The sequence below is a fragment of the Strix aluco genome, chromosome 18 (genome assembly GCF_031877795.1).
Source record: "Strix aluco isolate bStrAlu1 chromosome 18, bStrAlu1.hap1, whole genome shotgun sequence".
Taxonomy (NCBI): Eukaryota; Metazoa; Chordata; class Aves; order Strigiformes; family Strigidae; genus Strix; species Strix aluco.
Window position 1 is genome coordinate 7,519,347 of NC_133948.1, and position 19,746 is coordinate 7,539,092.

General features: G+C 39.6%; 1 protein-coding gene across 3 annotated transcripts in view; it reads right to left on the reverse strand.

The window, feature by feature from the left end:
• The window catches only part of GALNT9 (polypeptide N-acetylgalactosaminyltransferase 9), a 218,021-nt gene that overhangs the window by 12,855 nt on the left and 185,420 nt on the right, over positions 1 to 19,746 (reverse strand). For all 3 annotated transcript variants that reach the window (XM_074844346.1, XM_074844344.1, XM_074844347.1), the window contains 2 exons: positions 4,372 to 4,557; positions 808 to 945 (listed from right to left, as the gene is read on the reverse strand). In XM_074844346.1, coding sequence (XP_074700447.1) covers positions 808 to 945; positions 4,372 to 4,557 — 324 coding nt within the window. The remainder of the gene's footprint in view (positions 1 to 807; positions 946 to 4,371; positions 4,558 to 19,746) is intronic.

The window sequence follows — 19,746 nt, forward strand, 5'->3', positions numbered from 1 at the left end:
AAGATTGGGGTCAAGCATATGTGGGAGTTTTGATTGGTTCACAGAAGAGAAAGAAATGATCCAGACAGCTGAGGTGAACCGAAACGTCTACACATTTCTAACACATTTGGATACGTCATTTTATTAGGGTTAAGTAACCTATCCACTCAGCTATCGCCGAGTAGGTGTTCCAAGGTCTTACTCAGTACTGGTACACAAGTGAAAATGAAAACACAGAATCTGAGGACAAAACAGCAAAATTGTTTTTCCTCTAATGACTTTTTCAGGATGAGATAAAGAGCTGCCAAATGGTAGCCTCACCTCATAATCTGAACAAGATATGTTGCTTTTTATCCTGAACAAAGAGAATTGCAAAAATGAATTAATAAAGCGAATGTAATCCTTCAAAGAGTTTGGTAAAATCCAAAAAAGGGGTGTTTTTTTACCACCAGTTTTCAGCAAACTCAACTGTTCTCATTAACTGTAATTATTTTAGCTCTCTTTGATGTTTTCTTGATGACGTCTGTGGCATCCTATTTGGGAAAATGATTACGTCAAATTTATGTTCTCAGAGCTGCTCTGTTCTAAAATGAAAGCCAAAGATGTTGCATATCATCATTAGTAGAATGATTTCACCTGAGGGACTCCAATGAGAGGGACAGTGCTTCTCAAGGCCACACTTCTTAGTGTTGTTTAAAACTACAGGAGGGCGTTTCTGTTACTACTACCGTGCTGACTTCAAATTGCTCTGTACATCCTGATACCCACCACTAAGATGAAAGGACTGCTCTAATGCAGCCATGTTGTATTTTCAAAGACATACAGTACCTCTCCATAAGTGACTGTATTATTATAAACCCTCATTTCAGGATAGACATTCTCCAAGTACCACTTAAAACTCCGGCACTGCAGTCGCTGTCGTAGAGCTATTCTTTCAGAAATATCTCCAAAGTCAACTCCAGGGTTCTACAAAGCAGAAAAAGAATAAAGAAATCTCACTGCATTGACTTTATGGTTGTTTTTTTTACTGAAACCAAACTGGAGTTCTTTTGGTATACCAAGCTGTATTTCCCTCTCTTCTTTCTCTTTTGTAAGTAGCAGCTCATCAAACAGCTGCTGTTGAGAGCAGACAATAAATATTAATGAAAGTCAGTGGAAAAAGAAGGATAACAAACAAGCAAAAAACAAACACAAATCAAAATAATAAGAATACAAGAGGAATGTTGTTACTTAGAGCAATTCTAAATGTTTGCAATCAAACCTGAACTTGATTTCAGATTCATTAGGAATTTAGGTGGTAATTCTGATCTAAGCTATGGCAGCTTGATCATGGTTTACTCGAGTAACAGCCTTGGGTATTCACTAATGTAAATGAGATCAGAACAGACCTGTTAAAACTTCAAAGCAGAGCTGCTCAAAAAGTCATAAAGCTCCATTAAACATTTGCATAGGCCAGCATTCAGTTTTTACTGGAACTGGTGCTCCTTTGCAGATTTGAGCCATAAAATGCAATTAAACTCAAAACCCTCTTTATAATTCTACTTCAGAATTTAATTCATGTTTGAAAACAAATCCCATGAAAAACACAGGCTGGAAGAATCAAATCAATGTGATCAAACGCAGCCGTTTAAAAAACGCCAGGTTCTGAGTTAGTGTCTGTTGATTTAAACCGTTATAAATCATTACAGTTTAACATTAAGACAGTAAGAGTTACCTCATCTAAAAGTCTTTTCCGACACTATATGAATCAAATGGACTGAAACTGGGGAGTTTTGCATGGATCTGTCTTAAGTGCTTTGTACATTTCCTCCAGAAAGATTTCTGTACATTTTACAAATTATGTCCAACGCTGGGTTACAAGACAGCAGCAAATCATAGCTCAGGGTTTATTAGAGTCCCCAGCAGATGCCTAGTTTTCAGGAGAGAATACAAGTGTAATACTGAACAGGTTTTTCTGTTTGCCACATAAAGAGTTTGCTGTGCTCACTGCTGCTTGCTGATGCACACTTTGTTATGAGCTCTCTGTGCAGCATCCATTCAAATGAATGTTAATTTACGTACTACTTCAGGCTACATGGAAGGAGAGCAATTTTCAGAGGCACTCAGTACAATAAATCATTCAATACAAGATTCCTTTATCACTAAAATTGTCAAGGAATAGATCATAAGCAGGGCCATAACAAATATTTGGTTAACTAAAATAAAGCTACGCTGACTTGCTGCTGAAGGTTATAGGAATATGATCTTGCAGATGTGTCCAAAGATCACATTATGCACAGAGCCTCAACAACTTGGAAGGGAGCAAGTTGTGAAAAAGATGGTGAGAGTTATGAAAGGGTTCATTTGGATGGGTTTTGGTAGGGGAGAAAACATGTATTTTACTTGCCTTCTTTCTGCCCTATTCTAACCTGAGGCAATAGTGCCCTGTTTGCAGTGCCACTCCTACAGTACAGGAGAGCAGCAAGTTGAGCAGCTATGAAAATGCTGTGCTTGCTTCCATATTAGCTGCAGTCATCACGCGCAGCTACAGCGTGAAGGTACAAGAATGAGCTGTCCACAGAGTTTGGTACGTGGATATATTCTTTTTAACCAGGCAGTAAGGTTTCTAGTTCTCCTGCAGGTTTTTCTTATGGCTTGTAACAGCACAGTACTTCTTAGTCATCTAGACTGCATACCACAGTGGAATAACTCTGCGAACGCTAACACTAGCTTCCTTTTCCTGAGAGCTAATGGGGTTATTTTTTATGATGCACATTTTATCAATCAATTTCTTTTATGTAAAGAAAATTTTAATGTTCAGTACTTCTGCTGATTTTATGTCTCTTAATGTAGATGTGCCTGGGTTTTTTTAAAGTAGTGCTGCATAACTCAGTGCAGAAAACTACATCAATAAGAAATCTCAGAGAGATTAAAGGAAATCATGTTTTGGTGTAAATGTTTATTTAAATATCTCATCTTTTCTCAGAATTCATTTGCAGATGGCATCAAGCAAACAAATTTACCAAGATTACGTGTTCATCTCCTATTTGAAACCAACCATTTTATCAATGGATGCAGACAGGGCCAAAATGCCCCTAAAAACTTAGATGGACGCTGCTTTGTCTTTGTCCTCCTATCATGGAAATCTTGTGTGGAAAAGAAGTTATGCAGTATCGCCTTTTGTTAAGGCAAAATAATTCTCTGCAATTACCTCTCATGCCAAAAGGAGTCACCAAAACACATCTTCATAGAGACCTTGCACAGTGCCCAATACTGAACAGCAGTAAGTGAAATTCAGACACGTGTGAACTTCTGACATATTCAGACATCACTTGGAGAAGAATGAAATATTGCTTCTTTAGGTACATGCATTTTCAAAACTACAACAGGAATGAACAAAAATGGGTTTTGATATATTTCCTAGGTACCAAAGTACAAGTAGATATTTAGGGGACAGACTAAATCCAATGAAGTCTTTGACAAGACTCCCACGACTCTGATGGCCTCTATGTCATAACTGAATATTCACAAAGACACTGCGAGGTTGGCATATTTTCCTGTTCTGATAGGAACGTTCCTGTTTCCATTTACTTCAATCAGCTCTGGACAAACCCCTCATATAAGGATAACTAAACCATCATTTCCTACTGATCAGACTATGCTTCCCCTCAGCTGCTCTCCCTTTGCCCCTTCACATGAATAATTTGGATGCAAATACCACTAAAGAATATAGCAGCAGTCAGCTTCCACCTGACTGGGACATAACATATATCTCTTCTCTTCAAGAATTATGCTCAGTGGAGATGTAGCATGTGATACACTTACAGAATAAAGTGATAAATTGAACCTACAGTTTATCTAATATTTATATTACATGGATTCCTAGAGGTCCCCACCTGCCATCTACAATTCGTATGCACAGTAAGAAACAGAATGTGTCCACGTTGCAACTCTCAGCCTGTAGACAATAAAGCTAGTTAATGTGTGATTCTTTTATCACATACTTTGTTTTTTATGCTGGTGAGGTCTACTGAGTCTCACAATGAATGATGATATTTATTTATGGACATTTCTGTAGTCCTCACCACTGTAGCATATGAACACCTCAAAGTTTAATGGCATCCCAAATTAACGACTACTCCTGAGGAAGCACATAAACCTGAAACATCGTGCTCTAGTTAAATTATAAATCTGTGTCACTGCTCCTAAGCGTACAACAAAACTTACACTGAGGAAGCAAGTTTATATGGCAGAACTCTCCGTATTAAGCACACACCAGCATGAAAGCACTCTTCCCCCTAAGCTTAGCCCGCTTTGTACAACTGTAGTAACATCCTTCACCTCAGAGGGCTAACTAGGAACAGCCATCCACGTTCCTGCCTCTGTTCGGGAGAGAGCGTGACCTGTACTTACTGCCATGGGGATGTTCCACGCCATGTAAACATGCGACTTGAAATCATCCATCCAGACCTCCGCAGCCCGCAGGGCGTTGCGCTTTGCATAGTAATCAATGTCGTTGTTGTAGGGTTTCTTTGTGCGTTCAATATGTGCCACGCGAGAACAGGGTAACACCTCCATGCTTCCTCCACACTGCCAGACCTGGGAGAGTTGGGGGAAAAACAATTATATGATTATCTTTTCTTTTCTTTTTCTTTTTTTAAGGTGACAAAATTGCTTCTTTTCAGATGCTGTAAGTAGACTTTTCCCTAGTCGGAGATGGGTACTATTAAATGATTCAGAACAATTGCTCGATTTACCTGCTCTGGGGGTGAAACTCCTCTCTCTGCACATTGACTATAGAGCAGTCCAAGGTGAATGCAGCTGGGCTGTGTTAGGTACATAAGTTTAGATGCCATAAAGCTTCAAGTCCTTCCCCATAATGTCACTGTTCTTAGAACCATTAGGCAGAAGATAATTTATAAGGTGGTAACCTCTTATCATAGGGACTAATTTAACTTAGTGCAACAAAAATCAGTTGTATCATCTGGCTGTGTTTGGCACTGTATACACGGGGGGTTACTGTATCAGCTCTCCAAATCAACTAACAAACTTTTAATAGTTTAAATGTGACTGCCAGAAAAATCTGATACACATTTAGTGTACATAAGTGTTTCAGGTGACCTATTGCACACCAGAGCCTTTTATGTGGGGATTTGAACATTACCTTTGGGAAAGAGAAGGAAACAAATTACCCACACGCACAATACCAAGAGGAAAAAAAAGCATGAAAACACACTTATTTTCTCATTATGGAAACTAAGACTTTGATTGTGAGTCAGTCAATTATTCTTTTCTTTTTCTAATCTAGCCCCTGTAGGCTTCACTGATTTTCAGCACAGCAATTCTCCCTTCACAAACACACTTTGCTCTGCCTTCATCAGTAAGAAACAAGCACCGACTTACCTGGTCAGTACGGGACGTCCCATGGAAATTTTACCCAAGAATAAAGACACGAGTCTTAGCACAGGATGTCTTGGTGAATCTGGACATTAACCAAAACTTGGATTTATTTAGCAACAGGCGTTACCGCTACACTTGGCAGCAGATGTGAGCACAACAAATGCATTTCTCACCCAGTGCTCCTACATCCTCTCAGCTGCTTACCTGCCAGGCGGTGAGGAAAGGAGAAACCTCTGGTGCAACTATTCTGTACACATTTACCTGCAGCCCGGTCACACAAGCAGCAATAAATGACCACTTATCTCTTTATCCCTGAGTTGATGAAGATGGATAAAAGGGGCTGAGTGGAGACAGGACCATTCAGCCTTCCCAGAAACCACTGTACCCACACTGTGCAATTTTTTCCTGTTGATTATTTACTGTCTGAACTCTGTGGTGGGAAACAAAGAGGACTCGTCTCTTTGAATCAGTGAGATTTGGAGTGATGCAGGGTGAGTGAAGCTTATGTGTTTCAGTTCCCTCAGGTCTGTACCTAGTACTATAGTCTAGCTGAAAGAAATGAAAGATATTAAAATATAAGCAATAATTCATTGCTTTCCAAGGCTGTCTTTTACTGAACATAAGAGCTCATTTCCAGACAAGATGCTCTCCAGAACAATACTGGGGCAGTTCTCCACCTAACCTGCCTTCCCAGGGACAAAGATAAATTGCTTGTGAAGTGGTAGATAAAATCATCTTCTCCAGTTTGAGGGTTTGGGGTTTTTTTTATACTTACCTTAATACTTAGGTAATATTTATTTGCTGCTTTCCAAACAGTTCTGTAGTAAATCACTGGCTACTGGAATTTACATTTGATAAATGAAAGACACATAAAAACACACTGCTCGTAGATTTGGACTGACATATGCTGAGGGTTTCCAGTGCAAAGGGGAAGCATCACAAAAAAGAAAGGAATTCATTGATTTTTATGATCAGAAGGGGAAATGAGAAGTACACTCTAGTATACTGCTATTTGCCCAATCCATCCTGGAAGTCAGCTATTTAATGCACAGCACATTTTTCTTTCTCTTGATACGGCTAATGACCTTGTAATTTTTATTTATATATTTTGGTAGCAAGGGCAAATACATTATCTGAGTGACAGATTTATTTCCTTCAAATGCCAGCGTTTGTGCAAACCTGAAAAGGAAAAGGTACTAACTGCAACATTAAATGAAACGGTTTAGCTCATCTCTAAATTCAACACAAACAGTTATTTATCAGTGATAAATTCTCCCCAGATGAAATCTACAGGGAACTCAGACACCTGGCTTTGAAGAAAACACAACAGAAAAAGGCAGCAGCAGCCTCAGGCCAGATAATGTTCACCCTGTCAGCCAGGATCTTCGGTGCTCAGCAGTCAGCGTGAATTTGCACTGTGGTGTGACCACCCCATCTGCAGTCGTCTAGATTGCTTTACATTTACATTCAGTAACCTCTTGCCTCTACCCCTCAGCCCCATTTTACTCTTTAAGGAGGCAAAATCTGCTGAAGAAGGGGAAGGACAGATGGAAGGGAAGGGTCAGGAAACGTTCAAGAAAATTTTGCTTCATATGAAGATGCTGATTTACCCAAGATGACTTGTTTTTTCTGGGAATACACAACTTTTAACACCAGTTGGGACTGTTTTCCTGGATAAGGATGGGATTTCCAATCCCAGAGAGAGAGAACTGGATGTACAGCATCGGGGGTGAGGAGGCAGTTAGTCGTGTATCACCAGGCGTACATCATCGCACCACCATTTCCCTATATCCCAGATAAATGCCACAGCTGCTTGACTATGGGTCATTTCTTTTCAGGCCAGACAAGGTCTCCTGTTTCATTTCACAAGGATTAGTTGCTGTTCAATGGAGCACGGACATGACTATCCCCACACCCTTTCAGTGCACTGCTAAGTACGGAGTGAAGCTCTTGTCCTTTCCCTTTCTAGCCCAATGATTACTAAACGAGTTTCAGCAGTACAACCAAATATGTGCACCCAAAACCGGACAAGATCCCAGTAGTTAAAAGCAGTCATGTGAGATTTAAATGAAGACATGTGTCTGAATCAAGAGGATGGGGAGGTTTAGTAGCACCTTCTCCCCACCGGACACAGAACTGAAAGATAGTGGTTCAGAAAACCATTGCGTGTCTGACTAACTACAAGAACTCTCTGAAGTACAATGAAGGATGGAAGAACGAGGGAAGTTTTACTGCGTAAGACAGATAAGAGAGAGGTGAGTCAGTGGTTGCCCCTGAAACTGGTTAATTCTCCTTCTCTTTTCATCCTCAGAACTGTATTTAATGATTCATTTCAACAGTAGTAAACAATCCATTTCTTTCCACTTCTATGAAATTCTGCCAGAAAAATAATTACATGCATCTATATAGCATTTATCAAGCAGAGTTCTTAAAGTGCCTTACTACAGGAAGCAAACTATGAGCATAAAATGATGCGCAAGTCCCTCCAAACTGACATGTTTCAGGCAACCAGAGGAAACCGACTTCCATATCTATGACTTATCGCCTGCAATAACAACACATTTCCAATCCAAGTTATTTGTCTCATACTGAGTTGCCAACATTAAACGTGTGTTTCAAGGTTCTTTTATCAAGAACATGGAAGTGGAACGGTCCCTCTGAACCACTCCTTACAAGGGTGTGTATCACTGGAAAGCACACTCAGCTGCCTTCTCCCCATGGAGAGGCAAATCCCCAATACTAAACTTTGTTTGTGGTCTCACAGCATGCATGTACCAAACCTGTACTGTGGGGCAACAGGCTCCACTGAAGGTAAGGTAGGTACAGGCTCAAAAGATGCCCTGAGCTGGGCACAGAAGTAGCTCATCATCAGCAGCAAAGCAAACAGGTTTCTGCTGTGTGTGCTCCTCGACTCAGTGCAGCTGCTACAGCCCAGGGACTTGGCTTTGCCTCTGCGAGCATCACACTGTGCAACGTTTTAAGACATGATCAAGTAATTCCAAGAGACACTCAATTTATTTGCTAATTGTAGTTAATTTCTAATTTCCGTATTGCTCTTTAGGCTGCTATAAACAAAACTGATAGCAATATAAATGTTACCATAGCTGTGTTACCTTAGCATTTTTACTGCTAATTATCTCAATCAACTTTTCTATAAACAGACACATTAAGTATTAAGAAGAACAAGTACCCACATCATGGGTAAATTACAAACTGAGTGATAATGTTCGTGGTTTGCACTACAATGATTTACTGACACTAATTATTAGCTATTCCTGTACACCTGAGATATGGCTGTCCTAAAGAAGAGTGTTTACTGTGTATTATACAGTAGTCAATTGGACATCATATTCTATGTATCAAATTAAAACTGAGATGAGACAGTGTCTTGTCTACCATGACTTAAACTGTGCATCACCAAAGTTCTCTGAATGCGGTTTGGGTACATAATTTAGAAAGGCTAATAAGTTGCTAAACTTTCACCCTTGCCAAACGAGAAGAAACTTTTTGAGGAAATACATTTTCCCACAATTACTTGTTGCTGAAGGTTCAAACTACCATCTTTAATAGGATTTTTTAAAAATATTGGTTTACTCAAAAAGATCCATAAAAGGTCTTAAAATGACTGTCTTTTATTTGGATGAAATTATTAGGAAGTACAGTTTCAAAAAGAAAAAGACAATACTTCTGACCAAAATCCAGGTATCGGGAATGAGGAAAGGAGGCAAAGCAAAGTGAAGTGTAAATTTCCATCAAATCAATTGGCCAGTTTGGTGAAAAAACAGTTTCTTATCTAAAAAAGAAAAAGTCAAACAACAAGCCTGGTCACTGTTGAAGCAGGACATAGAGCTGGCTGGACTGCTGGGCTAATCAATTCCTAAGTCATGGCAATATATATAGAGAGAACATTGCTGACATGGTCTCCAGCTCTGCAGGTGAGACCTATTTCCAACAGCATCATGCCCTGCTGAGTGAATGTCAGAGCTCAAAAACATTATGGGATTTAATATTCAGGTGAGGCATTTGCAACAGGCCAGCTGCAGCTCCCAAGGTGCTCACACTGATTACCAGGAGGGCTCTTCACAGAGACTCGGTGCTCTGTAAATTGAAAAGCACTCCACATTACCTTCAGCCATTCTGTTTTTTGAAAATACATGTTTACTGACTAATGAGTGAAATGATTCATGCCAAAAATGGCAATGAAATTCCAATATTTTATGGCACGCTTTTAGGAGTGTCAGGAGAAGGGGGTGCCTGCCGTCTACAAGTAACTAATACTAGAGATTATTCATTGCTTCAGTCAAAAAACCCAAACATATAGCTTCACAAGTTAATGTATGACATTATTTTGTACATTAAGCCAATGGTACAGGGTTATTTAATTTGGTACAAATGATGTCAGTAAAAGCAAAATCAGTAGGTAAAAATAAAAATGGCATTGGTATGAAGGCATAGCTGAAGAAACAGTTAACTCTCTCAACTTAGAAAGCTTAGACTGGAAAAAAAAGATCATGATCCTTAAGAACTTTGATCCTGCTGTGAATTTTGCAGTTTAAACATCTTGGTGCTCAGTGAGAGGGAAAAAGAAAAGTTTCAGACTCGCTGTTGCAACTATTTTTTCCATCAAATATACCTTTGATTCAAGCAGCTGGAGAGATTAGATATCCAAGGACATGTAATAGTAGAAAGGAGACTTCAGTGTGTGGGGGTTTGCTTCCAAATAATCACCCTTTGCTAACAATTTCACAGTCTCTTTTAATGGACACACTGTTTCTGTTCATTGGTCTAAACACTGCAAGTTTACAGGTGCCAAAGCAACTCCAACACAGAGTGAAGCAGGCATCTTCAACACAATGGCCTCCACCTCTTTTAAAACCAGCTGAGTAAACATTGGCTCACTTTTCCAAAAGAGAGCTGGGTTTAGTCCTGCTCTCTAATAATATAGAAAATTAAGCAAATAATGAAATTTGCAATAATCTGAGCCCATTTTTCATAGCTAGCCAGCTCTCTGGAGGTGGTGCCAGAAGGGACTATTACTGTACCCCTTGCAATTGTGTCATAGCAGCTTTGTGCTTTATCTGTTTCCAAGAACTTGCAGACATTTCAGTGGTCCTTTGCTGAAAGGAATAATCACACTCTGCATCTTCCAGCAGCAAGAAATTTGAAAGAATAGCCTTCAAAACATGCATGTGGCAGCAGGGTCCCCTCATTTCTAATGTGCCCAGCAGAGCATGTTACCTGGCATTTCTGCAATAGCTTCTGCCAGAGGCATCACTTCAGAGGTGGATGTTCAGCACATCCTGAAACGAAACCCTTATGCTAGAACTGGACTCTGATGTTTTATAAAAACCATTCTGAACTCTACCTGAGCAGCACTTCATAGAAGTAGCCTTTCAGATTTCAGACTTTCTTCTCTGTGTGCATGCAACAGAAGAGATGGAGGAGTTTTTAAAGCAGCTCAGATATCCCTGTTTTATGATATCCTAGCGTGGGAATTCTTAAAAGTCAAGGATCTCAGGTTTCCTTCAATTTTCAAAGCAAAGCCTACCAAAGACAGATGTCTTCTAGACTACCCACACACACCCACAGCAGGACTGGAAAAGATTTTCCGATCATGAAAGAATTTCCACATGTTTCAGAAATTTTGCTGACCTAAATTGTCAAGAATAACATCAATCTTAAATGTTTTCACTAGTTAAAACACAGGTTTTTTTGTTACCTCCATCTTCCTCCCAAAAAAACCTACTCCCAAAATGTTTTTCTTAAACTGAATCACTGATGATTTTCAGAAGACCTGTTTGGTGTTAAAAGCTTCTTTAATATAAGCATATTTCAACCTGAAAGATCAGTTTAAACTGAAAACCCAAACCTTTGTTGCAAAAGTAGAAAAACACAATCTTTCAACAATGTTAAAAAAACCCAAGTTATTTGCTCTCATTTGGAAATTTTGCCAAAGTGCAGCCTTTTACACAGAAATATTTTTGGTTTAATTTATCAGCTGGCAAAGCCTCAAAAACCTGCCCATCAAACTTTAAGGAGGCCAGTGGGCTCACAGTCCTGCTCAGAGTGCATGTGGCCTGAAGATAAAGATGCCTTAAATCACTGCAACAGACCATCCAAATGACAGGATGTGATAGAGTGCTTAAATTCTTGTTCCTCAAGGTAAAAAAAGTCTAAGTACTTTCTGGCAAAAGTTGCAACACCTGAAGGGCAGGAGGACACACAACCCAAGTAGTAAATTCACAACAGCAAGCACCACTGGGGCCTTCTTAGGTCCTTTAACACCATTGTTTAAAATAAAATCTATGTGTACAGCAAAATTACAGGAAAACTCTGATGAAGTCAAACTGAAACATAACTCTTAACATTAAAAACATGTATAGGAAGATGATGCTATAGTTTTGGCCTCTCTCTCCAATCAGTCATGGACCAATAAGGCCTAAATCAGAAGAGATTCTTTAAAGTAAATTTGAAACATGACAATAAGATCTTTCCCCATTCGAAACACAGAAGCTCTCTAGGTATCCTGCAGTCCTTAATGGATGTGGCAACTCTTCTAGTGCCCGCTCTACAAACAAAAAATTAGCACGAATATAACACACTTCTCGTTCTTGCATCTCTGATATTGACAATTTACATAGTTCACTGAAAACTGGTTTTTCAAAGTAATTTATAGCCCGACATTTTCTTTTTTTCTAACGGGGTTTTATGAATATTCTTTCTTCAATGTATTCTCATTGCTGACTAGAGAGTCATATTTAATCAGATGTGCTAGATAAAGCTTTCTCTCTCTGCTTTTCACTTCACATAGGAAGCTGTTAGAAACTAGGGAGCTGTCATAATCAAACATATCATATGGAAAAATTAATCACGTGGTCTCATTTTGTTCATCAACTACATTTTATCATCATCTTTAAAGGCAGCCATAATTACGGTTTTAAAAAGTCCCAACTCTCATTTCTCAAAATAGCCTGTGCTATTTAATGGTGCACTTATAGAGCAAAAATCTTTCCATGCTGGGACAAAACAGCTTACATCAGAGAGAATTTCAGCTGCCAAAAGAAGAATTGAAAAAAAGGAAGAAATCACATCTCGAGATCCACAGATCATACATTTTGACAAAGATTTCAGGATAAACTTCTGACCAATGTTTCCAAATTACAGGACCCAAAAGGGTCCTTGCTTGACTGATCATGATATTGTCTCTGTTACAATCCCTGTCTTTTTGGTTTCAACTCCTGCTAACAGCAGTTTATAGATAATCTGCTAATAGCAGATATATAGGGAGTGTAACAAAATCTCACACATAAAAATGAATTCTGTCACTAGGATAGTCTTATTAACATAGGTGTGTAAATACCCAGCTCCCACTGCTCTTGCTGCCCTGGAAGGCTGGGAACAAGCAGCAGTGTTCATGGAGTATTGATTTTGGAGGGTTGAATTTCACTTGGGGCTCTCCTCATCTTTTTTTTCCTGGCTCATATGGCATGAAATTAATTTGAAGACAGAAGCATAGATACGTAGGATAGAGCAGATGCAGTCATACAAGTCTTTAATATTTGTTTGGCACTAGTATTATCACTTTATGATTATTATTATTAATATTTCATTTTCCTCAATGATGAATACTAGGAAGATAGCTGCTTTTCCCAAAACTATTACAAACAGAGTTCAAGGGTGTGTTGTTAGATCCCCTTGCAGAGTCATCTAACGTGATGGTAGATTTCATGGCAGATTCAAAATGGCACCTTTTCTTTGTAGGAACATAAAACAATTGTTTCATAGATACTTGATTAGCCTTTAAAATTTGTCAGAATTGATTTGAACTTGATTGGAGATTTTTAAATTCCTCTAGTGGCTCTTCAGCAGCAAATTTAGAGGTTGTCCTTCACATATTTCTTAGAGGTTACACAGAACCTCAAGCTAGCTAAGATCTCAGACGTGACAATAGTGAGAAGATAAAACTCTTATGTTAACCCTCTTACAGAAGAAAATAGATAAGCATGAAGAAATTGAAACATGTTCTAGAGAAACTCGCACTCAGCAGCTGCTATCTTGCTGTAAAGATAAACTTTGTGTGTAAAGAACTAAGTCCGATAAATTAATAGACTAGTTGCTATGGGAGGGAGAAGATAGGATTTAAAATTATATTAACAATGTCCCATATACTTTAACCACTAATCTGATCTCCATAAACCCACTTCTGTGCAATTTTTACAAAGGATATTGCACCTTTGAAAAAAGCATGTCTAGGGAAGAAGTTGATGATTTTATTTGTGAAGTAGAATTCCCTTCTGCAAGGAAAACTACAGGCTCTCTGAAACATCTTGGTGATGGGGAATAGAAATTGCAAAAAACCTTCTGAGAAACAAGAGCAGACTGGTACCACATAGGCTAGCTGCACTGTGCAACACTGCATAGGCCATGCTTTACATATGGATTTCAAATATGTATTAACTGGGATGGCAAAGACTAAAATACCACTCCAAACCAAGGTGGTTCAGGAATTCTTGTTTGCCGCTAGGAAAGTTCATCTGTAACTGCAGTGATGCTGGTCAAAGACCACCTGCCCTGGTAAGACTGTTTCCTGGGAAGCTGGTGAGAGGGCTTAACAGACAAGCAGAGCATGGCAGGAGTTAAGCACAAGGCCAAAATGATGGCAAAATTCGGCCAGGTCTGTACTCAAAGAAATGTTGGGACAGCTTACACAGATACCAGACTTCCATCACTGGGCTCTGAAGCCTGCTCCTCATTCCTGATCCTAAGCTCCTAGGATTCACACGGCTGCAAAGCAGAGCCTGCTTCTGGTGATCATGACACCTACCTTTACCGGCACAAGTTCCCCCGACGCCTGCCTGCTCTGGGCAGCTGCCCGAGAGAGGCATCAGGAGGAGAATCATCCAGAGACTCCACCGATCCTGACTGATCCAGCTGCAGCACTGTACCACGTGCCGTGCAAGGGACAGCGGCTCACCCCTCTGGTGAAGGTGTGATGTCAGCACGTCCCTCAGGTGGAAAAGGGTGGGAAAGATGATCTGTTAGTTCCAGAAAGCTCTTGGGGAGCAGAATTTTGGGAGATGGCAGCCTAACAGGTAATAATAAAGCAGGCAATGTCACAGGCATGGCATATAGCAACATTGGTACGTTCTGTATTGCTGACCTTAGATGCAGATGAGCACTGTTTATCTACCATCAACCTCACTGACATCATTGCCTAGGGACGGCATTAGGGTCTGACAGGAGAGGAAGCATTGAGGAATAGGAAGAAAGGACAGCCTATCTAAGGGCAAGTTTTTAATTTTTGAAGACTTGTTTTTCTTAGCAAATCAATGAATGTTAGCACCTCAAAACTCTGCAGGAGATGTTAACAGCTCCTATCACATAAATGACAGTCATAGAAAAGAGGTTGCTTTGAGACATAGCCTTAAACTTCACAGAGTAGAGATAATAACTCTCTCCAAATTTTCCTCAAGTCTGAAAGAAGCAGACGATATCTTCTGGTCTAATACCAGATATGTTGGTTTTTGCAAGCTCAAATCATTTTTCCTTGTATAAAGTAAATGTAATTTGGTTTGGTAATTTAGTTGGGTAATTTTCCCAGGCAGATGCATCTCATAACATATTCTTTAAGAACGCATTTGATGAGAATAATTTTCTGCCTTCTTACAAACTTACTCAACTTTTTTCCAAATCAATAGAACGGCTGTCCGTCATCTCTGCAAATCTGTCAGCACAGACACTGTTTGTACTGCAACTGTTAAAATTCAACAAATTGGCCTTGGAAAAATACAATCCACATGGGATACATGAAATGGCATTAAAGACCAGCCCGTCATCCTTGTTCCTCACTTCTGACTCACGTGATTGCTTTAGGTTGTTTCTTCTCACTTATCCCAAAAGACCATAGAGAAAATCTCCCTTTAAATTCAAGTCTCAGTAAGGGATAAAGGCATATGTACATTAAGCTTACATCAGACAATCTGCAGCTGAACTCCTACAACATTTAAGTTCATAGGAAAATACCTGTTTGCCTAGATTTGAGCTTTACTAACCTGCACCAAACCACCAAATAATGCTGACTAGTCAATTCGGAAGCTACTCCTGAAACACAAGAACCAGTATACTAGCTGCCATAGCCCAGTGCTCACTTGGACACTACTTAAAAGAGGCTCAAGACTAGATCAGCTGAGCATAGCAGCAGTCCAAACCAGGTTGAAGGACCCTGTCTGATGCCAGAAGATTAGCGAGAACACTGAAGGTCAGAGTAGGGATGCCTTGCTTGACATGTGTAGGTGTTCACACAACACTTCCATAAAAGTCTCTTGAAAAGTACAGAACTAACTCACAGACAACAGAACTGGGGAACTTTCTAAAAAACATCACTTATAAAATAACTGCATTGACCACACTTGTCATTGCTATCTCATTTCTCACTAATATATGTCAAGATTAGTATATTCCTCAATCATTCAGCTACTCAATCATTGCCTGAGAGGCATTCAATCTATTAACCATGCTGAAACGTGTAGTATGGCTTTCTAAACCTTTGACTTCCTATTGGAAAGTCTTACCTAAAAATAGGAACTGGCACTTAGTCATTATATGCCTTTGACCCATTAGTAGTTTCATTCCACTGAGGTTTACAATGCTCTGTATTAACAAAAATCAGTCCTTCCAATAACATAGCAGGGCACTGTGCTTTTAATCTGAGGCCAATTCTACCCTTGCCCTAGCCAGGGCTGTCACCCATGGACACTGTTCATAAAGCGACAGATCCTTCAGAAATCAACTTTTCTTCAAGAAACTCATCTCCTCAGTGGGAAAAAAAGTGGTGAGTATGGAAGACCAGATCCTGTCATATGAACTAGTTTAAACGCATCTCTGAGACAGAGCTAAAGCCAAAGACTGTAATATTTGGACAGGGTTTGTATGCACCTCCTTTAGGTTCAGGTTTGGGCTTTGGATCTGCAGCCAAATGAGAACAGCCTCTTGAGATTTTGAGGGGAAGAGTTGTTTTATGTTTCAAACTCCTTCCCATTTTAATTTAGTATCTCAGGTGAACAGGGATTATTTCCTCTGACTTAACTAAAGCAAAAATTGGACCTCCAACCTAGAAGCAAAATTAAAAGTCTTTGCCAAAGCCAGGTCCTAGAATTAAAACACCCACACTTGAAACTGCTGGGGTTGGTCTATTCATAACACCAAATTTCAAATTTAAAATTTTTGAACTTAGAAAGAACACAATAGGGAAAAAAAATATACAGCAAGTTTGGAGTCACATACATCAGTGCATGCGGCAGCTGAATTACAGAATCACAGAATGGCTGAAGCTGGAAGTGACCTCTGGAGGTCAGCTGGTACAACCCCTCCCCACCTAGAGCCAAGTGCCCAGGACCACATCCCAGCAGCTTTTGAATATCTCCAACCATGGAGAGTCTACCACTTCTTTGGGCAACCTCTCAACATTGTCTCAACAGTCCAATTTCAACTGACTCTCTTCAAAATGGCAAATGAAATAGTTTTCACACTATTTCGGGTGCCTGTCCTTGTATGTTTGGGAGATAAACTACTTCTAACTTTGCAGAAAGGACAGACAGCAAGCGTGTAACCCAACGGCACCTTTTCTAGCAGGCAGGCAAACACATTAGCCTAAAACTAGGTAGAACCTTTCAGAGCATCTCCCTCCGATTGTTACCTAAGCTAAGCCAGGATGAAAGTAAAAGACAAAAGTTGCTCAACTTTCTTTTTTCCCCTCAAAGTGAGTTCTCAGCTTTCTTGTGTAATACCATTAGTTCACATTTTCGGTCTTTTGCTAAGGAAGTAATACTTATTGTGTGTTCAACCTTCAGTAAGAAGGCTGAAGAATGATAAAATGCTTCCTGGCATTTTAGCTGAGACCACAGGGAGGAAGAATAAAGAGCGGAATTTATTGATGCTTCCATTAGAATAAAGTCATTCTTGAATAAGAAAACATTGAAACAGACTGTCTAATGAAGTGATCACAAAAGGTCTTTTCAAAGGACCCTAAGTGGAGTCGTCCGCATTTGTTTTCTCTTTCCACAACAACCCCTTAAATGATCTTTGCATATTGTCTGCACTAAATCCTGCAGGGTTGCTATTTCATTTTAAAGAAAAAAGCTTTTAGGCTGCAAGGGATTCATTCAGTGAGAGCTATTATGCTTATTGTGACTCTGCTGCAGAGCCAAGGGATTTACTATATGCTCATTAGATCCTGCTTTGTTCCAGAACAATCTTTTACAATTCAAATTTTAGCATGCTGATCTACTTAGAATAACACTTTCAAAAAAGGCTATTAAAGTAAAAGCTTCTTCTAATGCAGGAACACTACAAACTCAGATTAATTACTAATATTTTAGACCATGAAGACATCTGGTGTCTCAGCTTAAGTTCAGCTTTGAACATGGCTATGAGAAGTCACAAAGACTCAGTGTTATGGGTACAAAGCGATACTGTAGATGGTCACTGAGCTCAGAGGCCACAGTATAAAGCCATCATAAATGAGGAACATTTGTCAGTTGGCTTCTTGGTCACCGGCGTACAAAAGACTTGATTTGTTCAAGCGCTGGCACCTGAATCATCTAGACAGCGGAGAAGCCTCACCAGCAGAGACATTCTTTCACCAGGACCTCTAAGGAAGCTACATGAGATGAGAGGTATGAGCTCTCCACAGCCCTGCTTACATAACCAGTGGCAGGGCCGATGAAAAAAGGGAAAGAAAGCATGGCAAATGTAGCTGGAAAAAATGGCAGAAGTGAGCAAAAGCAATTCACTGAGTTCTGATGCTGGATGTTCATTACTCAGGGAGCTGCGACTGGTTCCATCTCTTGAGAGCACTCTTTAAATTCACGTTTGGCAGCTGTGACCTGTAGAGGTATTGATGATGTGGGATGCACTCTTGTTTTTCAAAGCATTAATTCTATCTTGTTCCTCCTCTATGACCTTCCCAAGGGAGCGGTTGTATGAACACAGAACGATGAATATTATCATCTAGGAGATATACCTGATAGCTCATTCTTAATAGTTCTATAAATCTCACTAAGTCTTAGTGCTTTAGGTGTACAGCAGAGATAATACTGCTGTAAGGAACAGTGTGAGCCCATCTCTCATAAGTACAGAAACCAGCCAGCCTAGTGACACTATATTAAAGCATTCTCTCTTGTACTCTGATTAGCAGAACTCAAGCTGGAGGGAGAATTTATACTGAAAACTGATCTCTAGTAGAGTAATTAATAAAATATCAGAGGTGAGCAATAAGGAAAAAAACATCTCCCCAGCAGAAGTACTAACAAATCATTATAGTAATTCCAGACATTCTTTCCCACTCATTCATTCTAAATCAGATCAGCAAACTAAAGATGCGATTTATATTAAAAAACTCACAAATCATCACCTGCTTATACTGGACAAGTTCATCTGGTGGGAATAAGCACCTGCTCACTAAACTAACATATGATTATTGAAGTCAGACGACGTCCTGTTTTACACAGTAAGTGCCAAATCCTTAATAAACATATGCAGATGTGTGTGAGCATGACTTTCAATGAATGCTTATTTATTTCAGATGAGAAACCCATGATTAAGATTCTCCTCCCTGGGAAAATATAACCAGTGCTATAGAAAGGTGCAGGAGGAGGGGATTTGCCCATAAACAACTGGAATAAGCTACCTGGTAAGGAGAAAGTCAGAGCTGATCTAGACTAAGTCCAACACCAAAACAAGTCTCTGAAGTTTGAAAAACATGTCTCTGACTTACACTGCCCAGGCACAGATACCCTTGGCAGCTACCTGAGTTGCAAGAACTCAGAAAAATGCAAGAAAAAAACCTGGTGAGTCTGTTACAACACACTTTGACTTCACCTTTCTGACTAAAGGACAGGACATGTCTGGAACAATTTTTTGATACCTTAGAAGAAAGGCACAAAGACGGAGAAGAGGAACTTTAACAGAAGAAAGTGCTATTATGTTCTAGTCATTCACTCTGCTTAAATGCTTTATTGCTACTATTAATGGACAGATAATAACGTTAATCATATGCTGTGACATGACTGACAAACTGAGCTATTTTATATGAACAGATTGCCTAGTACGTCACCTAAGGAGCTGGTAAAGGGATGCAATTTGGGTAAAACACAAAATGAAAAGGCTGTTTGTGATTTTGATGGACAACTCCCTAAAGAATCTCCAAATCCTAGGGCTGCAAGGTAGGCTGTCACATTTGTAGATTTGTTGCCTCTCCAGGGAAATCTGAAGTGAGGCGTGTCACCAGACACAGCCTCATACTGCTCTTTTCATTTCATTACTTCAGGACCAGTTATTCCTGGTTACAAAGATTTAGACTAAGACTTGCTTTAGTTGACAAATTCTTCT